General features: G+C 33.8%; 1 protein-coding gene across 2 annotated transcripts in view; it reads left to right on the forward strand.

The window, feature by feature from the left end:
- The window catches only part of MAP3K7 (mitogen-activated protein kinase kinase kinase 7), a 67377-nt gene extending 43930 nt beyond the window's left edge, over positions 1-23447 (forward strand). For both annotated transcript variants that reach the window (XM_028108052.2, XM_028108053.2), the window contains 5 exons: positions 2389-2453; positions 14265-14370; positions 18629-18690; positions 19562-19677; positions 21726-23447. In XM_028108052.2, coding sequence (XP_027963853.1) covers positions 2389-2453; positions 14265-14370; positions 18629-18690; positions 19562-19677; positions 21726-21906 — 530 coding nt within the window. In that variant the 3' untranslated portion in view covers positions 21907-23447. The remainder of the gene's footprint in view (positions 1-2388; positions 2454-14264; positions 14371-18628; positions 18691-19561; positions 19678-21725) is intronic.
- Positions 23448-24499: the final 1052 nt, after the last annotated feature.

Raw genomic sequence — 24499 nt, forward strand, 5'->3', positions numbered from 1 at the left:
GTTGCTCTTAGACAAGTTGTTCTAAAAAGTATCACTTGTTCCCTATTGTAAGTCCCGAAAGCTCCAGAATTTATTACAAAATGAAATACTCAGGACATCATTTGCAGGTTTCAGATTCCTTGATTAGGCATCTGTAGACATCGTATTAGCCCTTGATTCTGCTTTTTTCATTTACACTACCATGTGTAGTATAGGTATGTACATATCAAAGAACTATGAAAAAATGTAAAATAAGTGAGTTTCTAAATTAGTATTTAGTTGCAAAAAAAGTTTAGACTCAAGCTAAATTTACTGAGAACACACCCAGTAATTTTCATTTGCGATAATAGTTTTATTTTTTTTACATTCACATTTCTAAATTATGACTTAAAACTTAATATTGGAGCAACAAGTATTTGTTGATTGCAGTCCTTTTTTGCTTTGTCTAAACTATTTGCCAGATGGTTTCTGCCGTTGGTTATTCTAATTAAAATGCATTGCCTAATATTGCTTGCTTTGATTCATGTTGTAGCTTGAAGATTTCTCATTTTATGGCATTTGTTAACTGTGTCACCTCTTATTTACCCTACTTCCTTAAAAGTTTTTATTCCCCTTCCTTCTACCCCACTTAGATTTTAGTTTGTTTTTGTTATTGCAGTGGTGATGTAATGATTTTTAGACACATGTGCTGGGTGGTTCCCCAGATTCACAAATGTTGCTAATCTGAAAAGAGAATTCCAGACACTTTTATAAGCCTGTCTCATCTAAGCTAATTTTAGAATGATTGTGTTGAATGAAGTGTGCCTAAAATTGCTTATTAGTCATGGTGGTAGGGATCTTTTTGTTCTCAGGAAACAGCAATAGTTAAAAATTTTCATAAAAGTGTCTTAGTGTGCCTGATTCAACAAATGTGTGTTATTTTTGTTATTTTAATTTGTATCCAAAAGTTGGAACTTGCGGGGCGCCTGGGTGGCTCAGTCCGTTAAGCGTCTGCCTTTGGCTCAGGTCATGATCCTGGAGTCCTGGGATCGAGTCCCACATCGGGCTCCCTGCTCAGCAGGGAGCCTGCTTCTCCTCCCTCTGCCACTCCCTCTGCTTGTGCTCTCTCTCACTCTCTCTCTTTCTCAAATAAATAAATAAAATATTTTTTAAAAAAGTTGGAACTTGGAATGAAATGAAATTTGAAGTAAATTTGAGCTAAAATTATGTAGAGAACTCTAAAACATAGCTTAAAATGAAAAAAAGTGATGATGTCTTATGAATTTGAGTGTGGCTATAAACTTGAGTTTTTATATTTACTACACATATTACTGCATTAAACTTTATTCTGTTGTAAGGTCCTTTGAGTTTACATGCAAAATAATGGGGTCACATGGATTAAGATGCTAAGGTATATTGCTGATTGGTTTAAAATAAGATACTGAGGATTATAGAAATACAAAATTTTAAGAATGAATTGTCTGCTAATCGGGCCAGAACTGTTAGAGTGCATGTTCTGAGTGCTACCTACTAGTTGAGAAATTATGTAATATAGCTTTCAGAGTCAAAAGAATTTTGAGTATTGTTTCAGCTGTTTCTCACAATATTTTGGTGTTTCCTTTTAGACAACTGATCTCTCATCTTAGAAGATACCATATAAACAACTCTGTGCCCACATAAAAGTACTGAGTGAAACTCTTGCTTAATTCATTCTGTTTTCCTTATATTTATAGAAATTTTTCATAAACTAATTTTTAGATTAAATTATTATTAGCATTGGTGTTCCTAAAGCAGGATTAACACAATAGCCCATTTCAGCAAGCTGTACATTTGAGAATTGAATGAGAGTCATTCATCTTCAGCAGGAAATTAAAATAGAGTTGTTCACCAGTAATAAATTACTAGATTCTGACAAAAACTAATGGGATTAAGTAAGTGTGACTCAGTATAATAAATTTAAGCCTAAGCATCCTTTTAGGCTCTGAATGAACAAGGTACTGTTGTTGGTTAAAGGCAGTCATGTCATACTACCTGCTGGCTAGCTGTCTTGCTGTAGACACTGTAACGTAAGGCCCTTGAAATAGATGCCATCATCAGCCCCAGCCCACAAATATTCCTCTATTTAAATACATGACAGAAGATGGTGCAAGAGAGTTCAACAGCTATTCATGTGGGGTAGGAGTAGGACCTACTTTGTTGTAGGCCAGCAACTTTTGAGTTAAAATTCTGCAGCTGTTTCTCTTCCTTTCCTTACAACATTCTCTTCTTCTTCTTCTTCTTTTTAACAATAAACTGACTTAACTATTTTTCCCACAAACATTTTGTGTAGATCCAAGGAGGAACAAATTCCAGCTTCCTACTGTAGCAGTAACAACCTTGTTGTCTGTCTGAAGAGATCTCAGTATTCTGCTTTTTTTTATCTTTTAAAAGGCAACGGACAGCCAAGACGTAGATCCATCCAAGACTTGACTGTTACTGGAACAGAACCTGGTCAGGTAAAACTTAACATTTGAATTCTCTGTCTTTGAAGAATAATAAGGGGCAGAAATCAAGAATTAACTATAACATATATACTCTGCAGAATTAGTTTCATGAGTTGACCTAAAATTGTGGTAGAGGAGTTCATTGGCATTTGAATTTAAATACTTTGGGAAAAAAGTATAGATGCCATTATTAGTTTAACTTGAAGGATAATTTATTATAGTAGGTTGATTAATTCAGTAGTGCTCCATGTGCATTACAGGGTTTTTATATATGATTTAATAAAGAAATACCAACTTTGTAATTTAACAGTTTGTTATCCTTATCCTCTGAAGTGAATCCTTAGTGCTGCCTCCTTTTTACTAAGGAGGTAAAGAAAAAATTTTTTACTAATTATTTTACTGATTATTAATATTTACTAATAAATATTTTCCCAAGAAAATGTCACTCCTGTGACATTACATAAGGCACTGACATATCTAGATGTCTCTAACATCTTTTAATTTGTCATATCTTACTGGATTTATATTTTTGTGAAATATTCTTAAGACAGTATTTACTAAGCAGATGGATAAATTCTGGAAAGGCTTCTATCACAGTTGCTAAGGTTTTCTTCATCTTATATTTCTGGATGTTCTTCTAAACTCCTCTTATCTCTTTATCACTTTCTTTATAAATGATCCAGACAGTGTTATAATTTTAGTCATTACTGACTAGTACAGAGTTTTAACAAGTCTATAAAAGTGGAAGCTCAGCCAGTGTTTTTTTCTGTTATTCAGATCAATATACTGGATGTATATAATTCATATGATATTTTTTAAATGAATGAGAACTAATTGTGAGGTATTTGTTGATTTATTTTCACTTGTGTTGCAATAAGTGTTATGAGTATAACATATATCTGAAGTAATAAAAATGTCACATTATGGTCCATATTCATGTAAAATAATAGGATTATGTATTAGAAACAAAGTGATTTAATTTCTGATAAAATGAACTAGTACTTTTCATTCTAGAAAGGTGTTTTATTCTTTCATATTTTTAAAAAAAATTTTAATTTATTTTATTTGAGAGAGCAAGAGAGCACAAGCAGGGGGCATGGCAGAGGGAGAGGCAGAAGCAGGGAGCCTGACACGGGGCTCCATCCAAGGACCCCAGGATCATGACCTGAGCCAAAGGCAGATGCTTAACCAACTGAGCCACCCAGGCACACCTCCTTTTTTAAATAATATTTTAAATTTTAGAGAATCTTTATAGTTGTTAATAAAAATTTGAAAGCCTTTTATAGCTATCAACTTAACAAAAAGCACTTGAAATATTTATGATAAATATCCTTGATCTTCATTTATATCTGGATATATTTTTATTTCTCACAGTGCCTATACACTCAAACGCATATACACACATACATACATTATACATATAAATTTACTATATATGATATTAAGTAACCCTAAATCTGAAGGTATTATAAATGCATACAATCATTTTATTTCATTTATTTTAATGGCTTTTTCAGCATATCTGCTTTTGTGAAGCCCTGGAACTTTTGAATGAAATTTCCCACTTTCTTCCCCTCAAATACTTCAAGTGTTAATGAGGGCCTTTAGTAACAGATAGTTTAGCACCTGGTATTTGCTTTGATTCCTTAGAGGCTTGATGAGCTCAGCCTTTTTAACACTGTTTACTATTGCCATTGATATTCCAGTTATGAGAAACTCTTAGCCAAGTGTTCTCCCTTTGACTGGGAATGCGAAGCCTGCTCTAAGGCAGTTCAGGAGCATCTGCTAGTGCAAGTGCTTTTCTTTGTACTCTGTAGTAAAGGCATTGCTGTCATTCAGGACTGACCTCACCATACCAGCCTTCCTTATTTCATCACAAATTCTGTATTACTTGAGATTATGATTGTTACCCTTTTAATTTATAATACCTTCTGTAGGAAAACACTGGAACTGAGGCAGACTGTGGTTGTGTGACAATCATTTGCATGAATTGTCATGGACTACTACAGAAGATTCGGAGTGAGGGGGAATTTGGTGTGGCAGTACAACCTGTTTAAAACAGGTGATAGCCATTGTGTAGCCAGTTTTTAACACTGATTCACCCTTTCAAAATTACTTAAGTATTATAAACTTAAAATGCCATTTGGGATGAGAATGGTAGATAGTAATTCTAATACACTGGGAAAACATTTTCCTTCTGAAAGTGTTAAGATAAACCATTAAATCTTTTTAATACTCATGAAAATAACATTTGAAAAAGAAAATTATGCACAGTATGGATTTTCAAAATTGAAGGTATAATTCTTTTTAAAGTCTAGCTAAGCAATGATAAAACAGATGTATGGGGTTTTTTTGTTGGTTGGTTGGTTGGTCGATCGGTTTTGGCCATGGAAATTGAGAAAGAACATAAAAGAATTTGCCCACCCAGTACAGTCATCAGAGGAAGAGAGAAAAATTACTAATGAAGCTTAATAATACATCTCATAGAGGAAAGTGAACTGATTGGAGTTTATACTTTGGCTCTTGATTCAAGACTGACCTTAAAATCACTTAGACTTTATATCTTTAAATTAAAATTAGGTTGTTTTTATACTGCCATTGCTATTGAGCAGAATAGTGAATGAAGCAAACATCTGAATTAACAGTAGTTGTGATTTGTCTGAAATAGTGCATCCTTACAACATACAACTCACTTTTAAATTAATTCAGGTTTTTATTAAGCGAGGAAGCTTATTAAGCACACGTAGTGAATCTGGCCTCTTAGGTACTTTGAAAACATACTGAGAAAAAAAGTTGCCCCAGGATGTCCAGGAACTGATCTGATGCTGAGGCCTCAAGTACTGTTAGAAGCTGGACATAAACAATTTCTCAGAACACCAATAGACAAGATTAACTGAGACCATGATAAGATGAGACAAAACAAGAACATTTTATAATGTCTCAGCACAGACAAAACAGGGTCACTGTGCCACACACAAAATACCAGACATTGCCTTTTCCCAGCTGATGCGAGTGACTGTGCTTCTTTACCAGCTGCAGCTTTATCCTCATCCGAGTTTATCTTCCCTGAAGAATTGCCTCTGTTTTCTGGCAGTAGCCAATCTAGAGTGAACCCCTCCTTCCTTAGAACCTCCCCAAAATCATTCAGCAAAAGCTCCAAATACACAGTAAGCTCTAAAATCTTTTCAGAGAGACCCCACATTATCCCATAGCAAGCACTCTGCTTCACTGCAATGAGTGTTAAACTCATCTCATCCCACTATGGGTATGTTCCTGGTCGTCTTTGGCTAGGGAGCATTGACAGTGCCAAGAAGGCCCAGCTTCCCCTGATATATTTGAGCACATGAGACTTAGGCTCAGATCAATTAGAGAACTGCAGTAATATCTGTTGTGCACCAATGTTGTACTCCAAATATACAGTAAGCTCTAAAATCTTTTCAGAGAGACCCCACATTATCCCATTGCAAGCACTCTGCTTCACTGCAATGAATGTTAAACTCATCTCATCCCACTATGGGTATGTTCCTGGTGGTCTTTGGCTAGGGAGCATTGACAGTGCCAAGAAGGCCCAGCTTTCCCTGATGTATTTGAGCACATCAGACTTAGGCCCAGATCAATTAGAGAACTGCAGTAATATCTGTTGTGCACCAATGTTGTGCCAGTCAGGCCTTTTTTTTTTTTTTTTTTTAAAGATTTTTATTTGAGAGAGACAGAGCATGCAAGAACAGGAGCAGAGGGGAGGGGCAGAGGGAGAGGGAGAAGCAGACTCCTCGATGAGCAGGGAGCCTGATGCGGGACTCAATCCCAGGACCCTGGGATCATGACCTGAGTGGAAGGCAGACACTTAACCAGCTGAGCTACCCAGGCGCCCCACTAATGTATGTTATTTAAATCATAACCCTGTAAATTTGGTACTTTTATTTTCCTCATTTGCAGATGAATAAACTGAGGGTTAGAGAAACTTTCCAAAGTCATCTTCCCTTGTACTACCAGTAATTGCTATAACCAAGTTATTAAACTAGATATGACTCCAAAGCACACAAACCTCTGTCATTCTGTGTTGCGTGTGAAACTGAGTGTATTGCATGCTAAAGTAGTCCTAGATCTCTTCAATTTCAAGTGTTTTGACTTCTGATAGTCTGCATCATCATTAAGTATTTAAGTAGTTTTCAATGATTGATGAGCTTTAGCTGTATCATATTATTGAGCAAGGCTAATTCACCTTGATAATAAATTTCCATAGGTAGCTGCACAGATTTATTTTTTATACATCTGGGTAGCCTTTCTGTGTTTCACTAAAATTACACATTTTCGTGTATGTCTGCATGCCCCTTCTGGAGTTGTATCCAATATAGATCTGTTTTCAGGATGTCTTTTGCGGGGGGGACAGCAGTCAGTGAAAATCACAACTGCAAGATAGATGATGTGATTATGATTGTTTAGAGAACGAGGCATACTATATTTTTAAGTGGACTTTAGAATCTACTTTTATTAGTCAGGTATGTGACTCTAGGTAAGTTCTTTAATTTCCCTGAGCTTCAGCAATCTTATGTACCAGTGGGGACCATAACACCCACTCCTTGGGGTTCTTAGAACATGTAAAAGTACCAGACACACTGTAGATGTTTAATAATGTATACCTGCCTCCCCATAGCGTACCTCCCAATGTTCTTACTACTTCCTTGCTCTCATTATAATTTATTACTATCCAGAAAACAAAAATAGCACTGGGAAAGAAGTAAAATCCCTTTGGCATTCGGTTCCTGTATTATAAGACAAGTTTGTGTTAGGGATCATAGAAAGTATTGGCCTCAAAGGCCTTTTATCACATATCAGTTGTTATTTATTTAAGGGATATAATTTATTATACTACTTCTTCTTCTGTCTGTCCTCAGTCTGCACCTCCTTCAGTATAAATAATTTCTGTTAAAAAATTCCTGGTTCATAGTATACCTTTCTCTTGGAGAATTTAAAAACCATGTAAGAATAATAAAATTCTAAAATTTCCTTATAATGAACTATAGTGAAGCTAGAATTAGATTGATCCTATACCTTCAGATTAGAAAGAATGTTTTCAGTATTACCTGTCATGTATAGACTTAATTGAATTATCTGTGACTATCATAATGGAGGAAGTACCCTTGTAAATGCACATCACTAACTTGATACCCATTTCTTTTTAATGTTTGTATTATTCAGATGTTACTTCAGCAAAATTATCATATAAATCAACAGTTAATCTCTGTGTTTTGTGCTTGTATAATTTTAGCAGCTGAAGGTTTTAAATAGCTTTTAAATGTCAGTCTAAATGGTAGCACTGGACATCAATCTTTTACTTATGAAAATATTTTCCCAGTCATTCAGGTGAGACGTAAAAAGCAAAGCTTTATTTTTGTCTGTAAAATAACTCCCAATTCCTTTTTATAAGTATAGAGATAAAGTTCTGGGCAAAGTCCACTTCTGTTTCATGTCTACCGATGGTTAATTTGCCCTCTGGTTTAAATTTGGCTTAGTATTCTTCTGCCTTAAATTTCAGTGTGGCTTTTCTGTACTCTTTGTAACCACTTTCATATCCAACCTTGCGGTAAGACAGGTTTCTCTATCTCTCTTAAACTTTACAATTTGTATAAGAATAGAATAAAGTAATTGTAAATGTCTTGAAGAAGGAGCAGCCCAAATGAGGTTTTTTTTTGTTTTTTTTAACATAGCTTGACATTTATTCTTTTCTTTTAATTTTATTTTATTATGTTAATCACCATACATTACATCATTAGTTTTAGATGTAGTGTTCCATGATTCATTGTTCGCGTATAACACCCAGTGCTCCATGCAGAACGTGCCCCCTTTAATACCCATCACCAGGCTAACCCATCCCCCCCTCCCCTCTAGACCCTCAAGTTTGTTTCTCAGAGTCCATAGTCTCTCATGGTTCGTCTTCCCCTCCCAGTTTTGAGAGCATACATGACCATAAGAATTTGACCAGTGATTTTTTTTTTTTAATTTTACTTCTTCTGTAGTAATTTGCAAGCAGTAACATAAATTTAAACCATAAATGAGTTTGTTTTTTTTTTAATTGTCAAATATTACCTGATCCTCTTATTTATACCTTAACTTTTCAGGTGTTCAAGAAATTTGATTATGGCTTGTTTTTAAATATTTCTTTAGGTTTTTTTTATATGAACGTTTTAGCATATTGTTACTTACCAATTTCTTGAAATATGAAGACTTACTTAGTTAATTTATGGATCTAAATTTAGCTCATGATGGCTTTTCTTGTAGTTTTAAGGAAAAACTAGTTTTGAAACTTAAAAATATTAGCCTTGGGGCGTCTAGGTGACTCAGTCTGGTAAACATCCGACTCTTGATTTCAGCTCAGGTTATGATCTCAGGGTTGTGAGATCGAGCCCCATATCAGGCTCTAAGTTAGGCATAGAGCCTGCTTAAGATTCTCTCTCTCCCACTCCCTCTCTTCCTTCCCCCCGCTCTAAAAAAAAAAAAAAAGAAGAAGAAGAAGAAGGTTTAAAGGACTTGGGAATAATGTCATATTATCTGTACTTTTTTTTGCCAAAGGTAGCAGCATCTGAAAGTAAGAGTTAGGAATTTCATTACTGGTTCTTCTTGGTACATATTCTTTCTTGTATACAAAAGGTAAATAAGCCTAAGCACCAGTCTTATATCTGAGTGCTAACAGCTTATGTTATCATTTTATTCAATGAGTATTTATTTTATAGTTACTATATATTCAGTAATTTCCTAAATACTGGAGAGTATAATATAAAAGTACACATGATCTCTGCCCTTAGTATATTATAATATTTTTGAGGAATAATAAACATTGACGGTAATATAAACTATTTCAGTATCAAGTTGAGGTTTATGTAGTAGCAGACTATAAATACAGCCAAAGGAAAAAAGTATCTTTGTGATAGGGTTTAGTCACTACGTTTTATTAAAAGAACTGTGATTTTGATCTTGAGAGGGAATTGTTAGGTGCTGCAAGTTCATTCATATATTCCTCTCTTAGATTTACAGCCTAATAATCAGCCATTTAGTGAACATTTTTATTGTGTCAAAAAACACTTTGGGTACTTCATTTCATTTGACTTTTTTACAAACTGATGAGGCAGGTAATTACTGTCCTCATTTTACTTATTGAGGCTTACAGGTTAAATAACTTACATAAAGCCACACTGCTAATAAATAGCAGACAAGAGATTCAAATTCTGGATTGTATTGTTTCTAGTGCCTCACTTCTTAACTATTACTACTGCTCAACCACACTTGATAAATAAGGAGCTTAAGGCTCCAAAAGACGACTGATTCAAGTTCACACAGCCAAAAATGGCAGAACTGAGATTTAAACCCAGGTCTCCACAAAGTATTAGACTAAATCATGTGATTTTGCTGATACTCAACTGTTTTGATGTATAAAAAGGTCAGTTTCATATAGTTTAGTTGTCATACTTGCTCTTTGCACTAGACCATATAATCCTTGAATGAATATGGGGTCTAGATTAAAAGCAGGAAGAGAAAGGGGCATAAGGAATTGTCAGAGGAGAGATAATCTGGATAGGTAAGGTAACACCTGGCCATGGAGGGTCAGGAATGCCAGGGTGGGAATTTTAGGAATGATCCATTAAACAACCAGTAAATGAACATTTGTATTCTACAAGCTGCTAGAATAAAGCAGTCTTCAAACACAGGTTCTGGCTTTGTGCTCAAAGAACCAAGGATGTAGCAAGAATAAACATATGATATTGAAGGGAATCTCAGCAGGGCCCTAAAGGATGAAGAATTAGGAAGGAGGAGAGAAGAACAGAATGAGCATTGTTATACACAGGGCACCTTTCTAAGCGTGGCATGAATAAACTAAGGTTTTAGAAAGACCAATCAGATATGGAGTTGAAAATTGTTTATGGTGTAGGGAAAGCTTTTTGGAATTTCTGAAGCAATTTCAGTAGGTACCCAAGATGAAAGTATTATTCTATCAGTCTTTTCTTCACAATTATATTATGATTAATTTCTGAAATTGTTATAAAAGTGCCCTTTACTTTTTAGTATCCTCAATCCATTGTGAGTTTTCAAGGCTTAAAATAATAGAACTCTAGCAGTGAGTGGATAAAATACTAAAAGTTACCACATCTTTAACCTAGCCCCACCCCCTCTTCAGATAAAGAAAGCAAGACTTCTTGAAGTAAACTAAATCAGACATTGTACCATAATTAGAACTCACATCTGCTAATTTCTACTCAAGGGGACTTTCTACTATTATTGCCTCTCATTTTACTTGATGCAGTCTTTGAGTGTTTCTGTTGAAGATTTTTTTGAATTTATGTACTTTTTATATTCTTAACTCCATATTCTTTTTTGAGTCTCCTACAGAGTATTCAGTAACACTTTAAGAAAAAAAAAGTGTTTTGTTAAGAGAGAATCTTACAAAATCCATTTAACTCATGTCCTTTGAGAGTTTTTAATATATGAAATATTAATACATAGAGTATATGTAATATGTAAGTTATGAAGCCTGATAATAAAATGAACACTCATGAATCCGCCACCCAGCTTAAGAAATGGAACATGATCAATTCCCATGAGTCTCCCTGTGTGCTTCTTGCCTGTGACCTCTGTTGTCCACCAGCCTACAGTGCCATTTTCTGTGCTACCACATTTCTAGACTTTTTATAAATACCATTTCTCTGGTTAAGAAACTATCTTCTCTTAAATGGAATTCAAGTTTGTTAAATGTAGTTTCATAAATGGCTGTTAAATGTTGTCATATGCTTTTTTATGTATCTATTGAGATTTTTCTCCTTTAATCTGTTAATATGAATTGGATTAATAGAATTCCTAGTATCCTCAACTTTTCAAATTATCTTTATTGTTTTTACACTGCCAAATTCCATTTGCTAATATATTTAGGACTTTGACTTTTGCACCTATTTTCATCAGTGAGGTTGGCTAGCCGTTTTTCTTATTCTGACCTTGTTTCTTAATCAGGTTTACTGCCTTTACAGAATGAGTCAGGAAGTGTTTCTTTTTTCTAGAATAATTTCTTTTAAGTTGGAAAGTGTATTATAGAACTCACCTGTAAAATCCTCTGGACTTGGTATTTTCTATAATGTGTAGAAACTTTAGTGATTTAGGGGCACCTGGGTGGCTCAGTCGGTTAAGCAGCTGCCTTCTGCTCGGGTCATGATTCCAGGGTCCTGGGATCGAGCCCCATGTCAGGCTCCCTGCTCAGCGGGGAGTCTGCTTCTCCGTCTGCCTCTGCCTCTCCCCCTGCTTATGCTCTCTCTCTGTCAAATAAAGAAATAAAATCTTAAAAAAAAAAAAAAACTTTAGTGATTTATATATTTTTTGGAATTTGTCTATTTCTTGTGAATTTTTTGTTTTAATTTACTAACCACTAAATTATAGTATTCTCTCATTCTTATTTTGTTATTTTTGAGGGGAGGCTGATGACTTTGTTCTTTTTCTAATTTTATAAGTTAAATCCCTAGCTTGTAAATTGTCACTGCTTCTAATTTTTTTCATCTTAATATTTGGAATTAAGTATTTTTTTCTCCAAGTGCCTCTGTAGTTGTATCCCACAGGTTTTACTGTGTTTCATGGTAAAAATCAGTTCAAATCCTTTCTCATTTCCATTTTGTTTTCTTTGAACAATGAGTTATTTAGAAGTGTTTTTAAATGTCCAAATATATGAGATTTTTAAGGTTAATTTTGAGTCAGTACAAAAATATATGTTTATATAATACTAAATTTTTTTAACTTTTTTGAGATTTGCCTTATAGCTAATACATGAGCAGTTTTCATAAATGTTCCGTGGTGTTTAAAAAGAATGCATATTCTCCAGTTTTTAGGTATAGGGTTCATTGATATGTTTAGATAAAGCTTGCTTCTTACGGAGTTCAGGTTTTACTGGTGTTGTATTTTGTTTTTTGGTCTGCTTTTATAAATGATTTACAGAGGAGTATTAAAATACTGCACTATGGTAGTGAATGTGTCCCTTTCTCCTTGCAGTTTTATTGCTGTATCTGTTTGGAAGCTGTGTATTGATATAGCATATCTTGTAATAGGTAGAGCATATAAATTTTGAATTGTTGTTACATAATGAATTGACTCACTTAATCATTTTATCTCTTTCTCTAGTAATTTTTTTTTTTTACCCGAAAATGTATTCTCTCTCATATTAATATAGCTACATAACTTTATTTTGGGTAGGTTTACCTATCTTTTTTTCATCCTTTAACTTCCTGTTTACTCTGTGAACTAGATCTGTCTCTTAAAAGAGCATTTAATCCAGCCTGACAGTCTGATATTTTAAATATCTTAACTGAAGAATTTAATCCATTTATATTATGGTTACTGATAAATTTGTTCCTTCTTATTTTATGTTTTCTCTTATTTCCCTTTTTGCTCCTTTTTTGCCTTTGAATTGAACAAATATATTTCTCATTCCATTATTTGTCTTTCTAATTTGGGAATCATATATATTACTACTTTTAGTAACTACCTGTGAAATTTTAACACTCATACTCAACCTGAAGTAAATATCTTTACCAATATAAGGATTGGTAAATCCTCATCTTCAACAATATAAGGATTTTTAAGTCAGTGCTTCTCTTGCTTATGCTATTGTTATTCAGGCTTTAATACTGTCTTATTTATTTGTTTGCTTGGTGATGTTGTAAATTAATCATGTTTCAGTTGTTTAATATTTTTTGTGTATAGATTCATCCTTACATTTACCAGTATTCCTGATTGCAACTTGGCCCTTCAATGAATCAGGGAAAATTTTTTCTTATCCCTAAAGTACATGCTTCAGAAATTGTTATGATAAGAGCTTATGGATGGTAGAATCCGTTTTTGCTTATCTAAGGTTGTTATTTTGACCTTATTTTGACCTCATTCTTTACATTTTTGTTGGCCAAACAATTTTAGGATGGTAGTTATTTTCTTTTAGCAGTTTAAAGATATTCCAATTTCTTCTGGCTTCCTTTTTGCTGTCGAGAACCTAATTGGTCTGGTTTTGTGGGTAATCTGTCTTTGGCTGCTTTCTGCCATCTTCTGTTTGTCTTTGTTTTTTAGAATTTGACTATAATATGATCCATGTTTAATTCATTATTGTAGTTTTTCTGTTATTTTTTCTGCTTGGGATTGGTTGTGGTTAAGATTTGTTGTATCATCCAGCAATTATGGAAATATTTTATGAATTCACAGTGGATAACATTTCTCCCCTCCACCCAGAGCCACTCCCAACACGAACAAATTTATTTGCTATCTGCTTTTATAGGGTAGATTTTTCTTCCTAGTTCACTCTTCGCCCAAGACTGAAGCCTTTCTTAGGTTTTAGCTTTAAGCACAGCAGTTCTCCACTCATACCCATCCTACAAACGCCCAAGACTTTATGCCTATTCCTCTGAGTGCAGAACGTAGTCAAAACAAAAGCTCTAAGTCATTGGTGTTCAATTGTAATTCCCAGGGCTAACAGTTTAAGCACTTACTGGACTCCTAATCCTTCTTTATTTATGGTCTCAGAGCATTTCTCTTACTTTCTTGAAAGCTCATCAAGTTTTAAGAGGTATTATGCATGAGTGCATATAAATTTTATATGTGTATGTATACATATATGCATACATGTTTTTGTATGTGTGTGTGTGTGTGTGTGTAAAAATCTTAGAGGATTTATTTATTTTTTGCAAGAGTATTTCAGGACCTCTAGTGATAGAAATGGAAGGCTGTCCTTTGCTTTATAATAATTTTCTCTTTTCTTTTTCACTTTTAAAAATCACATTTTGTTCCTCCAATCACTTCTTCCTATAGGTAAGCAGTAGGTCATCCAGTCCTAGCGTCAGAATGATCACTACCTCAGGACCAACTTCAGAAAAGCCAACTCGAAGTCATCCATGGACTCCTGATGATTCCACAGGTGACCAGTGTATTTCCTCACTATAATTAAGAAGTTGAATTCATCATATTTGTTTTCATTTATTTTTGTCATGACTCTGATCTTTATAAAGGCAGGCATTTTACAGTAGTTTAGATTTTCATATTAATAAAATCAATATTTAGCAATAAACTTAAAGATGAGTTTTTGAGTACTGAGATAGATTGTCTTGCCTTCTGCATTTTTTTCCCCCATATACTAAACATGTGTATTGAAGATGGTTTGGTTTGGGGTCACTGCAGACAGGAAGATACTGTATTCTTGATACTTCAGTCTCTGATTTTCCTATTTTCGGTCCATCCTACAGATGATAGTAGTAAAGTTCATTATCTTTTAGATAACTAAAGTCAGAATGATAAAAATAACATCGTAATCTCAGTCTTTAGACACAAGATACCATGTACTTCAGTGAGAAAAAAAATTTCTGACCGTTTGAATCATTTTTGAATCATTTTTTAACTGGTAGGGAGACTTCATTTCGGTTACATAAATTTCTGTTAACTAGACCTTAAAAAGCCTGTTAAATTACAACTCCCTAACATGAATGACTAACTGGTCAAAATACTAGCATTCAAATCTAATGATGGAATTGTTTTACTATGGGCAAGCAGGAAATTATGTGCCATCATAGTGGAATTAACTTTCCCTTAGCATTAAGAGAATTTCCTGATAAATACTCATCAGTATGGTTCTGTAAAAATTTATTATTTATATGGTAATGTGTTAGGGAAAGATGATTCTTAGACCTTGGAAGATTAAACCATTTGGGATTTTATTTAAGATCAACTATGTTATTAATAGTGGCAATTAAATTGAAATTAAAAAGTCAGCTTTCTCCCTTTACAAACTAAAACACTACTTAATAAGTATTTATAGATATCTGGCATGGCTTAGTCAAGTCCATAATTTAAAAAATTAACTGAGTAGCTTTTCTCTGTTTCACGCAAGATACAATTATGTTTAGCCAGCGGTGTACTCTCTAGTTTTAGTAAGTTTAAATTTAGTGGTGGCAAAAAACTCCTCCCAAGTTTCACCCCTAGCATAGCCCAACCTAAGATTGTCCAGAACACTACTCAGCACATACGCAGAATTCATCACAGTGTGATTTCTCCTCAGAGGTAGATAAGGAAATGCTCTTGACAGATTTGATCATTAACATTCAGGTAAGATTAGCTCTGTTTGGTTCTTCAACCCTCTGGTGAGGGAGTATTTGCCCTGACATTACAGCATTTGCTGACACCTAGTGCTCAACTTGGCAGGGCCTCCTGACTTCAGCCTAGACTAATGTAGCCATTCCAGTCGACATAATTGTGAGTCCATGAAAGTAAAATAAAAATTCTCTGTGTCCTTCTCACATAACTGCTGTTTTTTTTCAACTTCATGTGTTCTTCCAGCCTTTCAACCCCAAGCTCATTTTTTTCTTTTCTGGGACCTAAAATACCAATAGCTAGAAATCATGCCTAGGTCCAAAATTCAACTGAATTTTGCCTTTGCCTTAAAATACGGCAAGTATGTGGTTATCATTTTTAGATAATTTTGAATATAATTTTAGAAGTTGAGACTGGTTTAAGCTTATATTTAATGAAGTTCAGCTTTGTACTGTTTCTAAGAAAAGTACTGATAAGCTAATACAATAAATTACGGGGAAGAGATACTGGTAAAGCCTTTTTGTTTGAAGGCCCCCTGATTCAGGAAAAAATTAGAAGTGCATACATAAGTTTAAATAACCTAATTAATTAGGTAGTTTTATTTTAAAAGAGGAAGAATTTCTATGCATTTTCAGAGAAATATAAAAAGCATATCAATTTAATAATCATAGCATATAATGAGTGTTCTTGGATTTCTATTTATAATATACTGTGGATAAAGAAAGACATACATACCCAAGAGCAGTTAGTGAGAGAGATGACTAGACATAGTAGAGGGAGCCACAGAGAGGGAAAAACCCACCAAAGAGTTATTCTTATTTGCAAAGATAGAAGTATAAGACATGGCCCACTGCTTACAGTCTTATTAGAGTCATAATACTGACACATTAAAAATAAAAATAAACTCATCATGCTTTATGTAATAAATTTAAGGAACTACTAAATTTGCAGTGCATAGCTGAGTGTTTTAATAGTTAATAGAACAATCCTTGGATTTTTTTTTCCATTCCCTGAATACTGTGAAACACTGACATACTTAATTTTAAAATACATATCAGAGGGGCACCTGGGTGGCTCATTCGGTTAAGCATCTGCCTTTAGCTCAGGTCATGATCCCAGGATCGAGCCTGGCATTGGGCTCCCTGCTCTGCAGGAAGCCTGCTTCTCCCTGAGATCTTTTAAAAAAAAATAAAAATTAAAAATTAAATACATATCAGATACAGGGTGTTTATTTAATAAGATCTATCAAGTGTGAGAGATTTAAGAAAGTAATAAAAGAAATGTTGAAAGAGTTCAAGATACTTAATTTTTCCTATAAAGTCGGGGAAATATTTTTTAATCAGTTATAATTTTGTGGAAAATAGTGTTACATGGAAGCATAGTTTGAAACTGTTGTTGTGGGTGGGGAAGAAGTTAGAGAAATAACAAGTTAAGTGTATTTCTTGTTTAGCCATTTCCAGAAGAATACTTATGTTAGTGTAGGATTTTAAAGTAGGTAAGACTACTAGGCACTACACTGTAACTCTTTCTTTATTGCACTCCAGTATTTTAATAAGCATTACTTTTTTTAAACATTACTTTTTAGATCTGAAATACAAACTTAAGTATGTAAAATTGCCCTTCCTTCCTTCCTAATTCTCCATTTATTATCAATAACAACAACAGCAATAATAACCATCACCACCATGTGTTGACTGCTTACTACGTGTTAGCATTGCATGGTATTTCTTACATGCATTATCTTATTTCATTTGATTTAGCTTAGCTTTTGGAGTTACTTGCAAGCACATTCATAATGGCTTTGAAAAAGAAAACTAGAATTAACAATAATAAATTATTGAAGTTACTGAACCATCAAAATGTCTTAGTTTTTTACTGCATTGCATGCAGTGCCTTCCTGTCAGCCCGACCTTGTCTTTATCTGCACCACTCTTTCAAGAAGTCACTTGTCAGGAAAAGGGCTTTTGTGAACTTCTCAGTTCACTTTTTTTTTTTTTAGATTTTTTATGTATTTATTTGACAGAGAGATAGAGCACAAGCAAGTAGAGCGTCAGGCAGAGGGAGAGGGAGAAGCAGGCTCTCTGCTGAACAGGGAGCCCGATGTGGGGCTCAATCCCAGGACCCTGAGATCATGACCTGAGCCCAAAGGCAGATGCTTAACCGACTGAGCCACCCAGGCGCCCCTGAACAGTTCACTTACTTAACTCATTTACTCTTTCCTAACAGTGGGAAAGCAGCTACTTCTGAAATAAAAAAGTCTATTTTACTTCACAGTTATCCTGCCTGCTTCTGGAGGCATAAATGTTAATCCCATGTGACTCATGGCAAGTTGTTATGTCAGTATCTCTTGAAATACAAACAAAAGCTGTCTGTTCAAATACTTTGGTAAAATTGACTGGTTGGTTGATTTAACCGATGTAACTGTTCCATGCATGACATTGAGCTACAGTTTCCATACTCTTCATTACACCTGTGTTCAGTATACTCCCCTCAAAAGCATCTTTCATTTTCTGCAGTGGTTCTCATTAGGAGAGGTGGGAAGGGGTTCACACTAGAATCTATATATAAATTGAAAATAATCCACTGGAAGAGAATGTGTCTCTTCCCTGCCCCCCTTTTTTCATTAAAGAACACTAATATTCAGGGAATTGACACAGCATTATAGTAAACAGCATGATCAAGGAAAGAAAGAGACAGGAGATTTGATTAGGTCGGGTCAGTGAAGACTGAATTTAAAGTATAAAGGTCCCATACCACTGTTTTTGGTTTTGTTTTCTTTCAGGATTTCATTTAAATTCAAGTTGGTTAACATATAATGTAGTATTAGTCTCAGCAGTAGATATTTTTGTTTTTAATTGAACAAGGGCTTATACCCTTTAATGTATGAGAGTATGGTTGCATTCTGATTATCTGGTGATTGGATATTCTCTTTTTACCTTTAGAATTCAGAAATAGACTTTCTTCATTACCAATAGCAATAACTTTAATGTATTATTTATTTTAGGAAAAAAATGCCACTATTCATGCATGCTTTCTTGCTTTTTGCTTATAATTATTTATGATAGAAAATAAAATACATACTTGAATTCCAGATACTAATGGATCAGATAACTCTATCCCAATGGCTTATCTTACACTGGATCACCAACTACAGGTAAAAGAGTACTTTCTCTGTGAATGTTTACTTTTTCCTTAGAAAAAGTTTAGAGAATCTATCTAGAAAGTGGACAGTTACGTTCATATCTGTCATCATACATTCATTTATTTATGCTTTTAGTTGGCCTCCTTAAACTTTCTAAAATCAAGTTAAAATGATTCGTTCAGTTAAGTTAATCAGATCTAAAATTGGTAAAATCATATGTTCTTAACAGTTGTCTTAAAATACTTTCATATCTTTGTTTAAGAATGCAAGAATGGGTGACGGGGGCACCTGGGTGGCTCAATCAGTTAAGCATCCGACTCTTGATTTTGGCTCAGGTCATGATCTGAGGGTCATGAGATCTAGCCCCACGTCGGGCTTTCCACTGGGTGTGGAGCCTGCTTGAGATTCTCTCTCTCACGCTCTCAAAAAAAAAAAAAAAATGAATGCCAAGAATAGCATTTTTGCTCTTTAATTTTAGTGCTATAGTGTAAAATTTACGTGAGCTCATTTCTACTTAATAGATTTCATGATACACTGTCATGTTCATAGTGACTGAAAATATAAGTAATACATTTCAATGTCTCCTCATGAGTATGGGAGCCATAAACTTCTTTTTGTATAATATGGTTTGACAACCTGAAATGGAAAGCCAGAGACCAATGATACTCTGGTCATGATTCTCTGTAACAAAAGTGTTAAAACAGCAAGATGAATTCAAGCTCTGAGTTAACTCTGACAAAAGGACACTGAAATTTTCTAGGCCATGGTTTAACACTTATTTTTAAAAGACCATTGCTTTAGTGCTATAAAAACATATCACAGTCACTGTCTTGATATTAAGATTTGATTTAATTATGTGTTAACAGTTCTGATTTATTTTCAGCCTCTAGCACCATGCCCAAACTCCAAAGAATCTATGGCAGTATTTGAACAGCATTGTAAAATGGCACAAGAATATATGAAAGTTCAAACAGAAATTGCATTGTTATTACAGAGAAAGTAAGTTATCTTTTATGAATAAAACACTATTTTGAGTTTAAAATATGTTAGGGTGAAATATTGTTGGGAGACATGAAAACTTTGTAATTTTTAGAACTAATCGTTAAGCATAGTTGACCCTTGAACAGCTTGGGGGTTGGGGTGCTGAACCCCCACTCATTAAAAAATCCACATGTAACTTTTGACTCCCCAAAAACGCTAATGGCCTACTGTTGACCAGAATTCTTACCAATAACATAAACAGTCAGTTAACACATATTTTATATGTTATATGTATTATGTACTGTGTTCTTAGAATAAAGTAAGCTAGAGAGAAAGTTTTATTAAGGAAGTCCTAAGGAAAAGAAAATACATTTACAGTACTGCACAAAAATCCCTGTATAAGTGGATCCATGTAGTTCAGACCCATGTTGTTCCAGAGTCAGCTATATTTCCAAGTTGGAGGTTTTATGTGTGTTCATCTTTAAGTTTGAAGCAACTTTTGGCTATTTTTCATGCAAAACTCAACCCTTTGACTACATATATTAAAATTAAGGAAAATAAACTGGTGTTATTATAAACATGTTTTATGTTCTAAGAATTTTAAAGCTAAAAGCTGTTTAGATTTATAAAGATTTATTATTTCCTTGGACATAGATAAAATTGATTTATTAATACTCAGCTGTGCTTTATCTTAAAAATATTTTGTAGATACATTCTTTCTAGGTATATGTTTAGGAGAGAGTGTTTTTCTGGGGAGTTTTATACTCGTGTTTTTCTGAGAGTTATAAAGAGGCTGCCTTCCTCCTCCCTTTTTTAAGAAAGCCAATTTTCATACTCCTTCATTTGAAATTCTTAAAAAACAAAGGAAAAACTTCAGTTTTCTTAAGCATGATCCTCATGAAATTTTATACCTCTGAAGCTGAATTATTGTGGTAACTGAAATGAAGTGCTATAGGACAAAATCATGGCAACTATATGTATACATGGTAATAGGATTCCCTCTGTTTATTTTAATCTAAATAAATGAAAATTTCTTGCTTCCTGAAGTAATTTGTGGGAAGTTTTGTTTGTAGTAAAAAAAAAAAAAAAGCTCCTTAACATTTTACTGTTAAAATGATTTCAACTTAGTACTTTAAAGGCTATATAGGAAATAAATATTAGAGTCTGCAAATTGTGAAGCTAACTGTAGAACTGTTGACGCTTTATGTTAAAAAAAAACAAAGCACCTCTTTCTTTTACATATTTAATCTATACTTTTTTCATATTTGTTCATTTGAAAGAGGAGTTCTGTGTTGGAAAAAATAAATGATGGATTGAAGGAATGTGATAACTGTGACAGTTTTATTCAATTTTAAATACTTTAAATGAGAAATAGTATGAGAAAATCATCTAGAGGCTTTTCATTAATTATTCAGTTATATCCAGTAACTTCACTTTAGGAATAAATATTGAACATCTCCCAAAGTTTATCAGGCTATAAGTCTCTAATGGTCTTTCTTGAAAATGTTCAGAAAAGTGAATAACTCATTTGAAAGTGGCACTTTGTATTGTTCTCACTTTTAAAATAGGAAATAGATTTAAGTTGATAGCATCTATTTTAATTAGCTTGCACATGTTTTATGAAGCCCCCACTTTGCACTGTAGTTAAAGAAGACTGTGACTTCAAAACATGAATAAAAAGTTCAAGAGTTAAAAGTGGAATGTGAGTGAATGATAAAACATCATGTTATTTTCCTGGGGTCAGAGCCCTTCCCCAGCCTTTTTTTCTTCTTCCTGCACAAAAGGGATACCGAATAAAATGTTTTGAAACTTTTATTATACCATTTTATCTGCATTCACTAATTATTGAAGTATAGTTACTTACGAAAGGATTATGGTGTTTGTATGGGTGCACAGAAGAGTGAGTGATAGTTTCCATTCTAGCCTACAAGTATGTTTGAGTAGTGTACATAAGATGCATAATGATCAACCCAGAATAAAAGTCCTAATAAGTTGAGCTCATCAGTTATTAAGGTATGAATTTTTCTGTCATGTACAATATTTTATTATGTGGTATTTGTTTTTAGGCAAGAACTAGTTGCAGAACTGGACCAGGATGAAAAGGACCAGCAAAATACATCTCGTCTGGTACAGGAACATAAAAAGCTTTTAGATGAAAACAAAAGCCTTTCTACTTACTACCAGCAATGCAAAAAACAACTAGAGGTCATCAGAAGTCAGCAGCAAAAACGACAGGGCACTTCATGATCCTCTGGGACCTTTAAATTTTAAAATATGCAAAGAAAGACTTTTTTTTTTTTTTTTAAAGAAAAGCCCTTATAGTGACAATTCATGAGTGTTAGCTTTTGGGCGTGTTCTGAATGCCAACTGCCTATATTTGCTGCATTTTGTTTCATCGTTTATTTTCTTTTTCTCATGGTGGACATGCAATTCAACTGTCTCCTTGCATAACATGGGGGCATCTGTGACTTGAATAAGCAGCAGTTCTCAACTTCAGAACAGATGCAGTGAACCATGGCTGTATATGCATGCTCATTGTGTGAAGGCTAGCCTAACAAAAACAGGGGGTATCAAACTAGCTGCTATGTGCAAACATTGTCTTTTTTTCGAGGTGGAACCTCAAGAATGATTTTGTTCTTGTATCTCATCTCAAAAAATTTTTTTTCCAAAAGATGGTATATACCAAGTTAAAGACAGGGTATTATAAATCTAGAATAATCAGTGGTACATTAATAGAAATGCAGAACATTTAGGGATAGTTGCAGGTGAGGGCTCTGATGCCAGCATCCTTCAATCAGTACTGAACTTAGTTCTATCCATAAACTATTGAAAGGTAAGTGGCGGCTGCTGTATTTAATAAAAGCATATTTCATTGGACTAAAATTTGATTATGATACATTGAACAAAGTGGAACCCTTTTTTTTAAGATAAAGAGATTTTTAATTTTGTGATTGTGTGTATGTGTGTTTAAACTGTAAAGATTTTATCACTCTAATATTAATATCTCTTAAATGAAATTAAAAGGTAAATGAACACGGTCCAGCTTAAATGATCATTCCTTCCTGCAGTGATTATTGGATTGTTTTAGTGTATATTTGAAAAACTAAAGAGAAATAATGGAAAATGGAAATAATTGCTCCAGCTAAAGGCTTGGGCTTAGATTTCTTTTATGATACCAAAAGAGTAAAAAACCTGGCAAATCAGGAGAAGTTAGTAAGGAAGTTAAAAAAGTAAATTCATCAAGTATACTATTTATCAACATTGGAAAATTGATTTTCCTTGCAAGCCCATCCTAGAATGCCTGCTGCCTTTCAACACTTTCAAGGGAATTTCGACACTTATAAAGAGAAAATTTATATTGTTAACTTATAATAACTTTGCTACCAACGTACTTTGAAAATAAAAGTAATAAAAAAACTTCATTGAAATAATAGACTATATAAGCTCTATTTTTTCAGTTGGTATTAAAATCACATTTTGATACCAGTACAAGGTGTCTTTTAAACAAGGATGTCATCAACTTCATTTTTTATAGCATTAATGTTTTATGAAGAGAAAATTAAAAATGAAAGCATAATTGCTGTGATTATTAGAACTATATCATGATTGTATTGTAGTTTTGCTCTGTTTCAGATAAGCAAGTTGATCTAAGAAGTTATCAAAACTATTCTTAAAAATGCTAAAGCAGGTAACTTTTTCTTCTGTTATTTTTTTCCTCCTCCCAACTGAGTTTTATAATGTATTCCTGTGTATACAAGCAATAAAGGTAAAAGACAGTTTGTACTAAACTGTGTCATTTTTAGCTTCCTCAAAATGTAGTTTTCAGTAAATAAATGTCTACCATTACTTTATTTAAATAAAAGAAGGGCTATCATTCCCAAATAATTTGATTACCTAATTGAAAGTCTACTGGTCTCAACACATCAGTAGTAAAATAAAATTGGCATAAAAAATAACTGTAGACTAAGGAAAGGTATAACTCATTCATAACATTGCTGCTTGTGATATGTATGTGTCACTCCACCAAAAGGGACCTAGTCAGTGTTCATAGACTTTTCTGATTATCTCAGAGCATGAGATATTCAAGTGTGGATGCTAATGCTCGACCTTTCCATTAGAATTTAGCATTATAGATTTCAGATTTTATTCCTAGTCATTAATGTGTTTTTGCTATGTATTACATACTTAAAGGGAAAATATTATTATTACATGCAATCACTTCATAAAAATCTCCAGTAGGAAAATGGAAGAAAATAGTAAGTGTTAAGTCATGGTGCCAAGTGCAAAAAAAGGCTGTTGAACGTTTGCTTGTTTGTTTACAGTTAAGTTCCTGGGGATTCTCACACTGTCCTAGACACTGAGTGTACTTCAGCCTACTTGGTTTTAAAGTTGTGTTGAAAAGCTCATACTTTTTAAGTCCTGATTATCCTTAATGGGAGAAAAGGGCAGCAGGGATAATTAAAATCCACAGCCAGTTTTATCCAGCATCCTCACTCATCAAACCTTCAAACAGATTTTAACGAGCCAAATTTTTTATTTATAAAAAAGTTTTACTTTTTATTCTAACCCTCATTTTTGGGTAGAAATAGTGAACCAGACAAGCAAGTGGATTAAAGGCCCTCATGTAAGAAATTCACAGTCCCTAATTACATTTCATTTTTTCCTCAAGGGAAAGAAAACAAAGTCTAGAGAGAGACACTCCTCAGCATTAAAAATAACTTTTTTTGAGTCGAATGAAAATCATTTAACATTACTTTATAGCAACGTGCCTATTGAAGAGATTTGCTTAAAAGTTGTTTACAAATGTTTGACTCTTTTACTCAACCATTTTAGAGTATTT

Source organism: Eumetopias jubatus, unplaced genomic scaffold (genome assembly GCF_037043125.1).
Source record: "Eumetopias jubatus isolate StellerSeaLion01/CBP00866 unplaced genomic scaffold, mEumJub1_p1.0 scaffold_6, whole genome shotgun sequence".
NCBI classification, from domain to species: domain Eukaryota; kingdom Metazoa; phylum Chordata; class Mammalia; order Carnivora; family Otariidae; genus Eumetopias; species Eumetopias jubatus.